The sequence below is a fragment of the Quercus suber genome, unplaced genomic scaffold (assembly GCF_002906115.3).
Source record: "Quercus suber isolate HL8 unplaced genomic scaffold, Cork oak 2.0 scaffold_1249, whole genome shotgun sequence".
NCBI lineage: Eukaryota > Viridiplantae > Streptophyta > Magnoliopsida > Fagales > Fagaceae > Quercus > Quercus suber.
In genome coordinates this window covers 28,386-44,729 of record NW_027070641.1, presented here as the reverse complement: position 1 = coordinate 44,729, position 16,344 = coordinate 28,386, and the positions used below count along the sequence as shown (strand labels likewise).

At 33.1% G+C, this 16,344-nt stretch overlaps 1 protein-coding gene and 1 long non-coding RNA gene across 2 annotated transcripts; both read right to left on the bottom strand.

Moving 5' to 3' along the window:
* Positions 1-1,908: 1,908 nt before the first annotated feature.
* LOC136065871 (uncharacterized) lies at positions 1,909-4,056 on the bottom strand. Its single transcript, XR_010627481.1, has 3 exons — positions 3,695-4,056; positions 2,086-2,182; positions 1,909-2,002 (listed from the first exon to the last, which is right to left on the bottom strand). It is a non-coding gene; the product is annotated as an uncharacterized LOC136065871 (long non-coding RNA).
* An 8,468-nt stretch (positions 4,057-12,524) lies between these two features.
* LOC136065870 (GDSL esterase/lipase At1g29670-like) lies at positions 12,525-16,037 on the bottom strand. The gene is made up of 3 exons (XM_065769649.1): positions 15,733-16,037; positions 13,816-14,068; positions 12,525-12,957 (listed from the first exon to the last, which is right to left on the bottom strand). The coding sequence occupies exons 1-3, from the start codon at positions 15,805-15,807 to the stop codon at positions 12,731-12,733; spliced, it is 555 nt and encodes a 184-aa protein (XP_065625721.1). The 5' UTR covers positions 15,808-16,037; the 3' UTR covers positions 12,525-12,730.
* Between the last annotated feature and the right edge of the window lie 307 nt (positions 16,038-16,344).

Sequence of the window (16,344 nt, the reverse complement as noted above, 5' to 3'; positions counted from 1 at the left end):
GAGAAATATCAAAAATGAAAAATAGAGAGATCTCAGCAAACCCAAAGAAATGCGCTAGGTGAAAGGTCAAGGGACAAGGAATCCCGCTTCTGCGGCGTAGAGGCAGAATTCAATGATGACATGCCTCTGCTCTTGTCTCACAATCTCTTTTCCGCTGGCTTCGACTTTGTTGTCGCTACTCTAGTTCGTATAATCACCCATAGAGACGGAGTTCAAATTATTACTGCAAAGGATTGGTTTTTTTTTTTCCCCCCCCTTAGCTAATTTGGGAATTTGTTATAGATTTTTTTTGTATTTGGATTTGGAAAGTTGTTATTGAATTGAACCTGGGCTAGATGCTATTTTTTTGTGGTCTTTGTAGCAATTAATTTATCAAAGGGTTTGGGGCTGTAAATGATGATCTGCCTTGATTTATCAAAGGGTGAAATTGGGTTTTTAATAAAATGTGAAGGGCAATTTGGTAACTGAACACAGAGTCCAACGGTAATATTTATGAACGCTCATGGTGAAGAGCTACTTTTTGAGAACGCGCATTCCCCTTCACATTTCAAAAGTTGTGTTTTGAAACTTCCCCAAACGTTTATTTTATTTTTTTTGGTTTCAAAAAACACTTTTTGCCTCTGAAAAGTGCAAACAAACGGGCACTAACACTGTAAGGTAGTACTGGCATGAAAATAACTTATATCTTTGCCTGTAGTTTTTTAGGTAACTTTTATGTTAAATGTATAACAAAAAACAAAAAACTAGTTTATTTCAAAAAAGCTAAAAGTTAAATTATTTGCAACCAAAAAAAAAAGTTGAGACAAAAAGAAAAAACGCAATACTTTTTTTTAACAATTCCCAAATGCACACTAATCTTCAACTTCAAAACAACATGTCCTCCACTATTCCACGCTCCAAATTCTAGGACACTATTGATGATGTCCCTAGAGAGAGATGACCCATTTGAGAGAGCCTTAGAAAAACTTTATGTATCATTGTTGTCACCTATAATCTGACTATTATAGGAGTTTTTGTCACCTACTAGCCTCTGAGCACGCGCGTTAGGCCCTTCTATTTTTTAGATAATGGTTAATTTAGAGTATTTATTATAATTTGGGATTACTATATTTTCCAATCACTAAAAAAAAAAAAAAATCTAGGGGTATGATGAGTATCATGTGTGGAGAAATAATTTTCCATCAAATATAAAATAGTATCATGTGTGATGAAAAATTATTTCACCACACATAATACTCATCACACATGATACTATTTTATTTGATGAAAAATTATTTCTCCACACATAATACTCATCACACCCCTAGGTTTTTTTTTTTTTTTTTTTTTTTTTGTGATTGGAAAATGTAGTAATCCCAAATTACAATAAATGCTCTAAATTAACCTTAGAGGCTAGTACCTATAAAAATTCTTGTAAAATCTCTCACCCGAACTTATCTAATATTCTATTCCAATGACTCCCCTAAATGCAATCCAAAAAATTTGTGAAATTGTTTAGAATAAAGCAAACTCACCTCAAAAAATATCTAACTCCCTACAAAATAGGACAACTTTCTTTTAGTTTTCAAAGCAAACTCACCTCACGTTCCCTCTCTCTCTCTCTCTCTTTTCTTTTTTCCTTTTTCCTTTTATCAAGATTTTTATTATTATTTTTTAATTTTTTTAAACTTCACTTTCCTTACTCACATTTAAAATTATTCAGCACCACCAATGTTTCAAAATTACTTTTTTTTTTTTTAAGAGAGTTAGCGTGAAACATAAAAAAATTAAAAAAAATTAAAAAAATAAAAAGAAGAAGAAGTAGAACTCAAGGTTGCTACACACCTAAATAAAAAAGTTTAACGCCAAAAACATATACATTCAGTCACCTCCAACATTTCAAAATTACATTTAAAAAAAAAAAAAACGAGAGTTAACGTGATACATACATACATACATATATATATATATATATATATATAATAAATAAATAAAAAGAGTAGAACTCAAGGTTGCTACATACCTAAATAAAAAAAATAATAAAAAATTAATGCGCAAAACATATACAATGATGGTAAAAAAAAAAACTTTCTTGAGGTTTAATACCTATAATAATTCTTATAAAATCTCTCACCCGAACTTATCTAATATTCCATTCCAATGACTCCTCAATGCAATCCAAAAAATTTGTGCGTACGTGAACCTGTGAGAGATAAAAGAATTAGGATTAAAGCAAGTATTTAAAAAAAAAAAACTTTAATCAACATTGACAGAAAGAACTTTCATGGAAACTCTTTTTTTTTTTTTTTTGGGTAATAATCGTATATTTTCATTTGAAGCAAAACATAAAAAGGAAACTTTTCATTGGATGTTTATTGTCATTCTTATCAACTCGCAAATGAATCTAGAGATATGTATCATATTTTTTTTTTTTAGAGATAAAGAGATATGTCGTGTGATAAAGATATATGTATCATATAAGAAAAAAAAGAAAAAAGAAAAGAGAGTTAACGTGATACATATAAGAAAAAAAAAATAGAACTCAAAGAAAGTCAATCATAAACAAAAGAAAAGAAAACAAAGAGGAACTTGCAAAAGATAGAACCTGAAAATTTGTTAGAGCCTCTGATAATAAATGTCTTTAATCTAAAGAAAAAGAAAGGAGGATGTAGAGCTAAACTAAATGTCTTCAATTTGAAGAAAAGTGAGAAATAAAAAGTGAGATAGAAACTTCAAAGTGTACATAAATTTGTGGGTCTTAAAGTGTAGGAGTTGTAATTTATATATCTATCCCTATTAGTTGAAAACTTGGAAGTGGGTATGATAAAGGTATTTTAGGCATAAAAAATGAGGAATCCAAACAGGGGAAGCACCTTAAATAGTTGTATAGATAGTCTGACTATTATATGAGTATTTAAACCCGCTATTAGGATAAGTGGTTCTTAAAAACACTAAACCACTCATCTTATATCACTCTACTAGTAATCTTGACAACTCATATCATAATCTATTTAAATTTAAACTCACTTATCAAATAACTCATGTATCCATGGGCCATGGGTTATGGGTCGAGCCAAATTCGGCCCAATTACTAACAAATAAAAATAATCATAATGATATTTAAATATGTAATAAAAAATTATTCATCATATAATTAAAATACTAGATTCTTTTCTATATGCATCTATTGCTTCTATAATTTTAGAGACAATAATTATTACAATTGTTTATACAAAAGAAATTTCTAAAAAGAAATTTATAAAATCATACATAAGATTAATTATAGAAGAAGAAGATTAAGTTGATTACTCATGTTATCAATCTACAACAATATTAACAAAAAAATTAATAAATTTAAATTTCAAAATTAAGAAGAACGAATTTTATATAAAAAAATATTTATAATATAAAAAATAAATAAATATTTTCAATTGATATTTAATATAATAAAAATTCCACTTAAAGTTTTGCCAAATGGTATTTCAATTTTCAAGTTGTATTGGATTTGGATTGTCCATCTTCGTAGATTCTCTCCTTTCTCTTTGTTTTTATATATATAAAGATAGATTTGACAAAACACGTGATCCCAGGGAAGAGAGGAAGAGAAAACAGGCTGCAAGCTTTAAGAGGAAAAAAACAAAATGGGAATGAGGTAGAGAAGAAGAGAAACATTCAATGATGATAAAGATAAAAAGAAAAATGGTTTTAAATATACCTGCAGAATCTGGGTCCATAAATGGAGGTTTTAAGGAAGGAATCATAAGCTGTTCACCAAGAAAGAAAGTCCACCACATTTTTCCCATTTGTGAATCTCCCAGAAGTCCCATTAGGTAAATCTATTCCATATGGCAAATAGTCAGCCTTAGCCTTTGTATCCAAGAAGTTGGTGTTCCCATTGTCCCCAGAGAGCTTTCAAACACAAACATCCGTTTGATCTCACCATCCCTAAGATTCTCTGGGAACTCACAAAGAGTAAAACAAGCAAGGATATGGAGATATAAAATCCCAATTTTCAAAGGTGTTTTTCCAGTCATGGTTGTAAATATGGCTTTGTTTTTTCTCTGTGGTTGGAATGGATGGATTATTTTGGTTGGGGAATGGGATGGCTGATTTATATAGAAGAAGGATGTTTTTCCTTTTTTAGAATAATGTTATATTTTTAAAGGAAAATGTCTTTTTCAAGTAAAAAAGAAAATGTTAAAATACTACAAACTCTACTGCAAAAAGTTATAAATTATGATTGGCATCACATTAAGATGCTATAAATCAACTGAACCTAAATGTCTCCAACCATTTGCCCCAACATGCAACTAATGGTTCTTTTGTTCCATTAGGACCAGATGGACCACCAATTGTTTCCCAAACTCCAGCCAATTCTTTGGTATCAGGGGATTTTGGTCAAGAAATTCACATAACCAATGAGGTTTCTCATGACACGCAGGAGGAGATTTTAACAGAAACCAATGCAATTCTAGGTAATATTGCTAATTTTTTTTCATTCCTTGAAAGACCACCATGGCAACGACCCCCACATTCCAACCTACAATGGACTTGGAAAAAAGACACTGGGCGTTATGGGCCTTTCATCCACAATTCACAGACTCGGACAATGACAATGATATTACAACTATTATGTTTAACTTGGATAGCATGAATGACACTAGACCTGAAGCCATGTAGAACCAAGGATGGAAGAAGGGATGCATTCCTGAGTCACCTGACTCTTTTATAGAGTCTTGTTCAAAGGGTGGATAGAGGAAGATTTAGGTTTGAATTCGGAGATTCAAGTACTGGGCCCAGTCTGAGGAATTCACAAAGTTGTAATCCAGTTAACTCTCTAGGCCAGAGTGATCACAATACTGGCAGATAGACCATGGACTTGGGGCCTAATGAAAGGGAATTAAGCCCATTTGAGATGCTTACACTTGGGCCAGGGCCTTCCTTACACTTGACTACCCAATTGCCTTCAAATCAAGACTCTGGATTATGGTGCAATGAAACAAGTGAGGAAGTTGTAGGAGTAGAGGGTCCAAAACCAACTTCTAAGAAAAGACTCAGGAAAGAAATAGGAAAGATTGGTAGAAATATTAGACAAAGGCTCTTATGTGCAATATTTGATAAAGAGGCAAAGTAGGGGCAAGGTGATGATGACCATGAGGAGTACATGGAGACTAACTTGAAACCAAGGCATAAGGAAGCTGGCCTGCAACAACTTCCCCAGCAGTCATGAGGGTTTTAAGCTGGAACTGTAGAGGGCTGGGCAACCCCTCTGCAGTTCTACAATGCCAAAAAAAAGGCCCAAGAGTTTAAACCAGAGATCATGTTTTTTATGAAGACCAAGTTAGGCAAAGATAAAGGGAGAGGTATTTTGGAGAAATGTGGCTTTTTTGATGGGTGGGAGGTGCTAAGAGAAGGATTCAGTGGTGGCTTACTGCTAGGATGGATGTAAAATCGTAAAATCAACATTCTTCACAGCTCCAAAAATTTAATTCATGCAGACCTTATGGACCATAGAGGTAACCCTTTATCCATTTTCTTTATTTATGGTCATCCTAATTTAGCTAAAAGGGGAGAGGTTTGGGCAGAATTAAAGTCAAGTAAATATATTAGTCATAAGAACTGGTTGTGCATAGGGGATTTTAACCAGATTGTGTCAATTAAAGATAAGTTTGGGTTTAAACATAATAAGGTGGATGGGGCAGAATCCCTTAGGCAAACCCTGTTCGAATTGGAGCTGTGTGAACTTGTAGCAAAAGCTCAAAAATTCACCTAGATGAATGAGCATGAGGACGATTCCTTCATTATGGAAAGATTGGACAGGGCTTATGCTTCAATTGAGTGGATCAATGTTCATCCTCATTATGACCTTAGAAACCAACCAATTTTGAGATCTGATCATGGTTCTATAGTTTTAGACTTTGAAGTGAGACAACCATTTAGGAAGATGCCTTTTAGATTTGAGAAGATGTGGCTCACCCATGCAGATTGTAAGAATGTTGCACAGGTTGCTTGGTCAGCCCAAGCAAATGGTTCAAGGGCTTTTAAGTTTCAACAAAAACTTAAGAATATAAGGAGTAAATTCACTGAGTGGAATAGAAGTGTATTTGGAAAAGTGAAGAATGAGTTGAAAGATAAACAAAAAAAGTTACAAGAGGTGCAGAACTTAATTTCCACTACTGTTGATATCAGGATTGAAAGAGAATTAAGGGGTGAGATTGAAACATTACTGCATCAAGAGGAAATAATGTGGGCACAAAAGGCTAGGAGCAATTGAGCAATTTATGGGGATATAAATACTAGATCTTATCAAACAGTGGTTAAGCAAAGAAGAGCTAGAAATAGAATAGTTAATTTGAAAAGTGCTAATGGAGAATGTTTGGAGAATTTAGAGGAAATAGAGCATCTGTTAGTAGAACATTTCGAAGGGCAGTATCATGAATCTGAAAATAGAGATGTCCAATCCATTTTGCAGGAATTAGAAACCTTGCCTATACCTAAGTTGAATCAAAGTCAGCAATAGCAACTTGACAAACCGGTGATTGATGAAGAAATTGTTTGGACTATTCATCAACTTAACCCTCAGAAGTCTTCTAGACCTGATGGAATACCAGCCTTCTTTTATCAAGAATTCTGGAGTTTAGTCAGGTAGGATGTACTTAATTATGTACATGCTTTCTTCCATTCTGGTACACTTCTCAAATCTCTTAACTAGACATATCTCACTCTAATTCCTAAAATCAATTCCCCTGAGGAGGTTAACCACTTTAGACTCATTAGTCTGTGCAATGTCTCCTATAAGATTATTTCAAAAATTATGGTTTCTAGACTTAAACCTCACATGGATAGGCTTATTACTCCTTTCCAAAATGCTTTTGTTCAAGGTAGGAACATCACAGACAATATTTTAATTGCTCATGAGATTTTTGATATTCTTAAGAGAAAGAAGGGTTGGAAAAAAGGGTTTTAGAGTGTTGAAAGTAGACATGTGCAAGGCTTATGATAGGGTTAGCTGGAAATTCCTTAAAGCAGTTCTATTGGCTATGACTTTCAATAGATATTGGGTGAATATGATTATGGAGTGTGTGTCCGTACTATCCAATTTTCTATTCTTGTCAATGGGTGTCCAACTAAATCTTTTAAACCTTCTAGAGGTCTGAGGCAAGGGGATCCCATTTCCCCTTACCTTTTCTTATTTTGTGCAAACATTGAAGAAGAGATGGGGAAGATTAAAGGTATTAAAGTTGGGAGGAGTGGGGTGTCATTCACACATCTGCTTTTTGCTAATGATTCCTTGTTCTTCTTTCAAAATGAAAAGGATTCTATCCTTCATCTTAAGAACACTATTTAGTGGTATTGCTCAATTTCAGGTCAGAGCATTAATTTTAACAAATCAGAGCTCTTTTGCTCTCCTAACATTCCTCAAACTGACCAGGAATCTCTTGCCATATCCCTTCAAGTTAATCTAGTTCAATATCTTAACAAATACTTAGGTATGAATTTCAAACTTAGAGGAAGGAGAGTGACTGATTTTCAAGATGTCATTGATAGAGTTCAAAACAAGCTCCAAGGCTAGAAGGCTAAACTTCTTTCCCAAGCTGGCAGGATAACCTTGATTTCCTCTGTTCTTCAAGCTTTACCCCTTTATACTTTCTCTTATTTTAGGATTCCAGATTCTGTTTGTGCCAAACTAGATGAAATAGTCAAATTTTTTGGTGGGGTCATAATGTGGGTGATAAAAAGTTGCATTTGATTAACTAGGATAAGATCTGCCAGCCTAGGGAGAGGGGATGGCTTGGTATTAAAAAGTTTAATCTAATTAACCAAGCATTGATGGCAAAACAATTTTGGAGAATTCAACATTGCCCCAGCTCCTTATTAGCTAAAACCTTTAAGGTTAAGTATTTTCCTAGAAGCTCCATGCAGGACTATAAACCTAAGCCACACCATTCATGGACTTGGAGGAACATTGTAGTCACCCAATCCCCTTTCTTGCATCAAGGTAGATGGCTTATTAATAGAGGTTTACGAATACCCCTTTCCCACCCTGATTGGTTCCAAACAACCCAGCAGAAACTGAGAGACAATAATCTTCTTGGTGGATATATGGCTGACCTTATTAATCAAGAGACTGGCCTTTGGAAAGTGGACTTAATTAAAAGACTGTACCAGGCCCTAATTGCTAAGAAAATCTTGCAGATTCCCATCTCAAAGTTTGACAATATGGAGGATAAGCTCATTTGGAAATTTTCAAATTCTAGGGAATATAAAGTTAATAAGGCCTATCTTATGCTCTAACAGAATAGGTCACCTATCTTTCAAGATCAAGGTTATTATGGGATGCTCAATTTGGAAGTTGTTGTGGAAAGTGAAATTGCCTATGAAAGTCCTCAATTTTATCTGGAAGCTGCTTCATGACATTTTACCTTTGTTTCAATGGCTTAGATGCAAGGGAATTGCAACTTCCAATGTTTGTCTCATGTGCAATAAAGAAGAGGAAACAGTCAATCATTTGTTTCTTCAATGCCCCTTTGCTAGAGCTATTTGGCATGGATCAAGTTTAGGAATTAGAACTTCTTTTTTAGTCACTAGTTCAGTGAAGCAATGGGTGGTGTCTGCTATTACAGATAAGGAGGACTCTGAGGATAACAGGATGTTATACCTACAATCTATGTTTACCATTCTGTGGTCCATCTGGAATTATAGAAACCTAGATCTACATCAAGGGAAAGTGCCTAATCCTAAGGAAGTATTACTAATTGCCCAATCTTGTATTTGCAAGTACCAACAAGTATTTTCACTGGAGAGGGTGCAGAATACTTCTACAAGGCAACAGTAGGGGAAGACCTTCACAAATCACAATTGGAATATAATACTAAAAGTAACTACATACAAGAACAAAAAGTTCAAGAAGAGTGGTGCTGCCTTTGAGGCCTTGAACATGGTTGGAGTCAATATTTTCTCAGGTGGCAACAGTTGTGGGAGGAAGCAACAATATTTAGCTCTTCAGGATGCTGTGAATGAAGCTGTCTTTAAAGCCAAGGAGTTGGGGTTCAATAGAATTTTGATTTTGAGCACGAGTACGAAGCTTGATAAGTTGTGCAACCACTATAGGAAGCCCAATTGGTTGGAAAAGACTCTTTACACTGACCTTCAGTAGTTATCTCAATAGGATGTCCTTGTAAACCACCTATTAGTTCCTACTGTGGTTAATTCTCATGTTTTGGATTTAGCTTACATTACTACCTCTTTCCTATTGCATCATTATAGGATGATCTCAGACAATGGTTATGTCACATGAACTATGCTGTAATGTTATTTTGGTGCAATGAATGTTTTCTTTGGTATCCAAAAAAAAAAAAAAAAACATTAAAAATATTGTAGGGACTAAGTTTGAGCACTATTCCTAAGGGATAAGTGAGTTCAAGCCCAATACAATAAATTTATAGAGAGTGGGTAGAAGAACTGGGCTTTGATGAGCGTAACAACAGCTAAAGATGATTTAAAGAACGAATAAGTAAAACAAATATGGACTTGGGCAAGCAATTCAATCCTCGGCACTAGTCCGAGGAGCTTCAACTTATTATTTCTTGAATGACAGTGACAATGGTTACAAAGTTAGTTTAGATTGCTACAATGTTTTCTCTGGTAAAATCCCCGATCCCTTTTCTCAAAACTCCTTCCTTATATACTACTTTCCTCCTTCATCTCGACCATACATGTGCAGGTCAAATCTGCTGTTGCTGGTCTTCATCACATCAACCTCCTCCCAAAGCTCTTAGATAGTAACTATGAGTCTGAAAAGTCACTATTCAGGCATCATTTCCACATTAATGCAGCCAGAGGGTTAGTTGTGGAGCATTTAATGTGGAGGCAGTAGCTTTTCTTGGAATTGCTCTACTGCCATGCTCCAGTGTGCTTATTTGTTGTACTTATCTTTTTCCTTTGAGTGCTTTGGAAGATTGTCTTTGCTGGTAAATCACTTTTCTTCTACCTCGACTTTGGCTAGCCGAGGACAGAGGTGTCCTCAGCACGGTTTCCCGGATTGTCATGATCACAACTACCTTCTTCATATGCAATTATAGGCCTCAGCCTGAGCCTTAGGCCTAATACAAAAGATGGATGTATATCACTGTGCTCTATGACCCCATAAATATTATAAATAAATATTAAACTAATTTTTTAGTTTTTTATAATTGATGACACGTCAATTATAAGTTATGTCCTGGCTTTTTTTGATTCAATTATGTCGATAGTTTTAGTATTTTGACTTTTTTTAATGTAATTAGTAATACATCAACTAGTAAGGTGCATTAATAAAAAAATAGTAGCTAGTATGATAGTATCCATAAAATACTCATTTCTTAGTCTTATATAGGACTAAAGTATAAGTTAATCCAAACTTTAGGAGGTGAAAATGTAGCAATTGAAAATTTTGTGAGATTAAATTATGATATGACCAAACCACAAGAAATATATAATTTTTCTACAAAATGCATAATATTGTGTTAATTTGAGCAGAACTCTGATGATCTCATTTTTAGTTCCAACCTTAGGAGATTAATTATAGCAAAATAAAATTTTGCATACTAAGTTGTGAAATGATTGAACCATAATGGGCCAATTTTAATTAACCCACCTTAAACCTGTCAAGAAATTAAATTAAACAGCTGGGGTCTAGCAAACCCGTTGCGCGGACCAGAAAGGTTATACACCAGACGTGTGTTGAATGTTGTATATTTTTTCAATACATTTCAGTTAATAAATTATTTGATTTTAAAGGAGTGAGGTAAGCTTCTTTATACTTGGAGGACAATTTCCTCATGCATATTTAGTTGTACTTGCCTAGACTACACATACTAGTGTAATGTATATTTCAATCTCACAAATTAGTATAAGTACTTAGATTGTTTATCAAAAAGTATAAGTACTTAGATTTTACATGCTAACATATAGCATATGTGCTATTCACATGCTAATGTACATGTACATGCATCTTGTATACTTAGACTGCACATGACTCTTTGAATGCAAATGCCAAATACATGAATTAAATGTCAAATAATAAAAATTAGGATGAAAGTTCAATTACTGTAGAAACATTAATGCTTGTTTAGACCCCTAATTTGAAAAACACAACTTAATTGTTTTCATTCTAACTTATCTAAGTGCAGAACAAGAGTAAATGAAACGCAATAAACTGGAACTACTCTCTAAGGCATAAGCATATACAATGAACAATAAGTGTAAAGCTTAAAGAGTAAGTGAAGAGAGATGCAAACACAAGATAACACAAAACCGTGTTATCAAAGAGGAACCGAAGAACTCGGTGAAAAACCTCTCCACAATCCTCCAAGTCGAAATCGATCCACTAGTGAATAAGTTGAAGTACACGAATATCAAAAAGACCCTCCAAGCCTAATTTACCCAATGTACTTGAGCCCTCCAAGCTCCAGCTACTAACAGAATTCTCGGCGTCTTATTTCATTAGTTATTTAAATCCCGCAATACTACCCGATTGCATCCGCCAAGCCTCACCGACTTCTTTTGGCAAATCCCAAATACTTCCCAAGCTCCAAAACACTCTCTATACTCTAAATAGATGTGACTTGTGTTTGGGTACAAATCTCATCTAAAAATATAACAATGAGAGAAAAGAAGGAGAAGAGACTACAAAGGAATTCTCACTTAAGAATAAGTAGCTCTCTCTCTGAAAGGTGGGTGTGTTGTAGAAATTTTTATAGAATTTTCTTCTAAATAGCCTCCTTTCAATTTTGTGGGTAATGAGGGTATATATAGTATGTGTGAATGGTATAAGAGTCACACTTAAAATCCCAACTGTCAGTGCATTTCACGGGTCATCTAACGAGTTGGCTAAGTCGCGAGATGAGTCATGAAACACACTAACTCTTTAGCTTCCGACACGTGCTCCTCATGTGACCTTTGCAGGTTGCACTACTTGCGAGCCAAGTCGTGAAATCAACTTCTTGAGCAAATCTTCACCACTTAAGACTAAACTTATTACAAATAAATCACACAAAATACAAGTAAATAAATTAATGCAATTACAACACTTTTTGTCATGAAATAAAGCCAACACAAATATTATGTGAAAAGCCATAACTTAACATAGGAATGATGCCAAAACAATGTATTATCCTAGAATAGGTGTTGTGGTATGTCTAGCACTTCCTTATGCGTAAATAGAACTTGGTTCAAGAGGAATTATTCTATTGTTATTTCTTACTACTCAATGTTCTCCAATGAGTACCTCTCTATCAACAACAAAAAAAAAAACATAGAATCAGAGTGTTTTATAATAATTCTTTCAAGACTATACACTTCACCACAACTTAATAACATGTGTGGCTTTACCTCCGCACATCTTTGGTGCGATAGTCACTTCACAAGTATAACTACTTGTGGGGTATAGAGGACAATGGCCGAGGTTGAAGTCTCGAAGAGGGGGTTTCACACATATACACACTTAAATTAGGCTAGAGTAAAATTTCTATTATATATATATATATATATTAACCTCCAAAACATTCACAAGCCAACTTAGAAAGTACATATATATAAGGTTCAAGTTCCTCAAGTAGGAAAGAAAATAGCCAACAAAAGGCCTACAAGATTAGAAACACACATTCACTAGAGTCTTATTGGACCACTAAACTAGCTAAACCTTACAAGTTATGTCCCAAATTTTTTATTTTAGACTATGACACAATGAAGAAAGAACTGAAGCTAGAAATTAAACATAAACGTTGGACAGATTCTTTACATTAGTGGGATAAACTTCACTTTTGAGATCAGATTCATAAGCCTTAGCTGCTATTTGAATATTCACAGCTTCTGTTGGATGCAATCCATCGAAGAACACGTGACTGCTCCTGTCTACACAAGCTTGACCGCCTCTTTTGCACAACACTCCATTTATTGATGCAACTTCACAACAAGGTCTACTCGCGTCCTTGAAACCTGTAAGGCATGAATGAACTTGAATAATTCTTATTCTTCCACAACAAATTATGGAGATTTAATTAAGTTCTTTAACTGTTACTTCAATTGTCAAAATTAGTTTTTAAAATTTGTCAAGAGTCTTATGGCTCAACTAAAAGCTCATGATATTTTTAATGGAGACATATATGATTCAAATAATTTCACTCCCAACAACTGAATTGCTCTCTCCCTCAATTAATAAATAAATTTAATAACATACCCTTTAATTTTTTTTTATTAAAAAAAACCAATATCCCTCTATCACTAAAGTTTAAATTAAGAATGGTAGTTTTGAAAATTTGAATATTTTTATGTAAACATAATGTTTTAAATGATGTTCAAAATGGGACGAATGGAGTATAAAAAAATACTATTTAAACTTAATTAAATTTTTTTTTTAATTAAGTCACCTAGTATGAAAAATACTTCAATCCAGTCCTTTTGTCCAAATATGTTAGCAAATAAAACTGTTCAAACATTTTTTTTTTTAAATAATACTCATCAAATAACAAAATCTATTATATAGAGCATCTTATAAATGCTTTAAGTTAAATTTTTAATATTAACAAAAGAATATTTAAACAATGCCATTTGCTAACAAAAAGACCAAATTGATTTAGTTTTACAAAGTGATTTAACTGACAAATTAAATCTTAAAAAAATAAATAACAATTGAAGTAAAAGCAAAAGGATTAAATAAAATTTAAACCAATTAAGAAATAGTTTATCATACTCCGAGTGAGTTGTAAATGTTGCATATATGGGATATAAATACAGTTTTTCTTTCTATTTTATAAGTTTTCGTTAATTAAGAAGAAGAGCAAGTGATATTTTTACCTTTGGAGATGGGATTTCTGATTATATCTCTGATAATCTTATAAGAGTTAACATAAACAAAATTAGAATCAGGCAAATGTGGTTTGATGACATCCACCAGTGACTTCAAGTGAGCGTTGAAGAGGTGAGCCGCCTTGTTGAGACCTTGAACGCAGCCTTTGTGCCTTGGCCGGTTTGCCGCAACCATAGGACTGCACCCTATTGGGTTTACTGACATTAACACAAACTTTCTGGCCCCCAAATTATACAACTTCTGCATTAACAGTGTTAAAAGAAATATATTAATAAGAATAAAAATATTTTGGTCTTCATTATTGCTAAGTTTTTATCCCAAGAACAGTGGAATGGGGAGATTCAAATCAATTACTTTTACTGTACAAGATGTGGTACCAACTGATTATGCAATCGTTTGGAATTAAATCCAGTTAAATTAGAAGAGAAAAAAAAAAATAGATTGGCAATTTTACAATGTAAGGATGACATTAATAAAGTTTGAAACTAAAATAAGGTTATGCACCAGACACGACAAGAAATCGGTGCAGATACCCTTGTCTTTTGTAGTGAAATTATTTCTTTTTGGAGTAAATTAAATTTTAAACCTTATATTGGGTTATTTCAAATTAAACTTAAAAGTTTAAGGCTGTTACAAATTAAACCTTATAGTTTTTTTTTTTTTTTTTAATTTCAAATCAAACCCTAAAAATCTTTGAAATTCTATCAATTTAAACTCCCAAATAAAATCATAAAATCTGAGGATTTAAATTGATATAACTTAAAAAGTTTAGGGTTCAATGTTAAACTAATGAAATTATATATTTTAATTTATAATAGTCTTAAAAGATAAGGATTAATTTGAAAATTTTGAAACTATATAATTTGAAACACAACTAAAATACAGGATTTAATTTATTATTATTAATTTTTTTTGGCTTGTCGTGATAAAGGCCACTAGAAAAGTTTCCTAAAATCTTGAAGCTAATTAAAGATGTACATTTGAAAGGCCTTTCAGCTCTAGCTACCTACTGTTTACCAAATAATGGACATAACCCATAGCGTTGGCAATGCCAGTTCACATCATAAATTCATAATACGATGTTCCATTACTTCAGCATGAAAGGGACACTACAATATCTACTTTCTATAGCATATTTTTCGATCAAATTTCTCCAAATAATAGTTTTCTATGATACTTCTTACAAAACATGGATCCATGCATATAAGGTTGCTTTTGGTGACAAACAAAACTTTTCGGTATTTCCTTTAAATTTTATTGACTAAAAAATAAATACAGACTTCAACTATTAATTTTTATTTTTATAGGTAGATAATGACAAAGGACAGGACATTGCATTAGATGCTAAAGCCTTTTCATGGGTTTCGGTTGGTCCGAAGTATTCTATTGGATTCATTTTATGTTGTGTGGTTGTCATTAATTCTCGAATCAAGACTATTCCAGGCCCAGTGAATAAAGTTTGGGTGGCCCACCCTCTGTTCATTTAATACTTGGGTCAAATATAGATTTTTCAAAACCTGTTTCAATTTAACATCAATTTTATTTAGGTTCCATCATTTAATACCATTTGTTTTTTCTTTCAATGCACCAACCACATAGTTATAAAATAAAAAATAAAAATAAAAAAATTCCTTTTTACCAAAAAAAAAAATGTTATAAAAATGTGGTGTTTTGGACTCATTGTTTTTCAAAAGCATATTTAATTATTTAACAACAAAAAAAAGTTCAATCTTACATGCATGATATTTTTCGTAACAGTCAAATTCATAAATTTTTATTAATTCAAGTCTACCAAAATTCACAGACATTTACGATTTTGCATCCTCAAATAACAATAAGTTGTCAAAAAAAATTTGTGCGTGTAGACTTGTAAAAAAAAAAAAAAAAAAAAAAAAACCCCTGACCGTAATCTGCTGAGACAACGATGATGTGAGGTTGGCAGTGAAGGCTTCAAGACTGACATTGATGCTGGATTTCATGAGGAAGTAGTTGAATGAGTAATCATTTCCTCCAGTTCCCACAACAAACAAGTAGTTGGGAAGCAAGACCCTGCTTCTGTGCCCCAACTGAGCTTCTAGTTCTGGCAAGGTCACCTTCTCAAAGTTTCTAATCTGTTGATTCAGATTTATGACATGCCCCTGAAAATGCCAACACGTTTCAACACATCACATGTAAAAGCTCTGCCTCAGCCCTACAGTATATATCCTTGGGCTATATAACAAGCTATGAAAATTTATTTAATTAACTTGAGCCCTTGTTTGCTTCTTAATCTAGAAGATTAGCATATAAGACACTATTTATATTGCTCAAGAAGTAAGAAAATACGTTGTAAAACAAATGTAAGAATGTACGTAGAGGATAAAATTCTACACATACTTTAAATGATTTAGCAGCTATTTCGAGTGTGTTCTGAGGTAGCAGTTTGCTGAAAGTTTATTTATTAAAAATTTGGATATTGTTATTCTTTCTTTTTTTAAATGTAAGGTTTTACATAATTAAATAAGTTCAACCAAATA

Excerpts from the sequence above, each read along its gene's own strand:
- LOC136065870 (XM_065769649.1), bottom strand. The coding sequence starts at position 15,807 with ATGAAATCCAGCATCAATGTCAGTCTTGAAGCCTTCACTGCCAACCTC. Across the intron at positions 14,069-15,732 it reads CGTTGTCTCAGCAGATTACG|AAGTTGTATAATTTGGGGGC; the intron begins GTCAGGGGTTTT and ends CTGTTAATGCAG. Across the intron at positions 12,958-13,815 it reads CAGAAATCCCATCTCCAAAG|GTTTCAAGGACGCGAGTAGA; the intron begins GTAAAAATATCA and ends CATGCCTTACAG.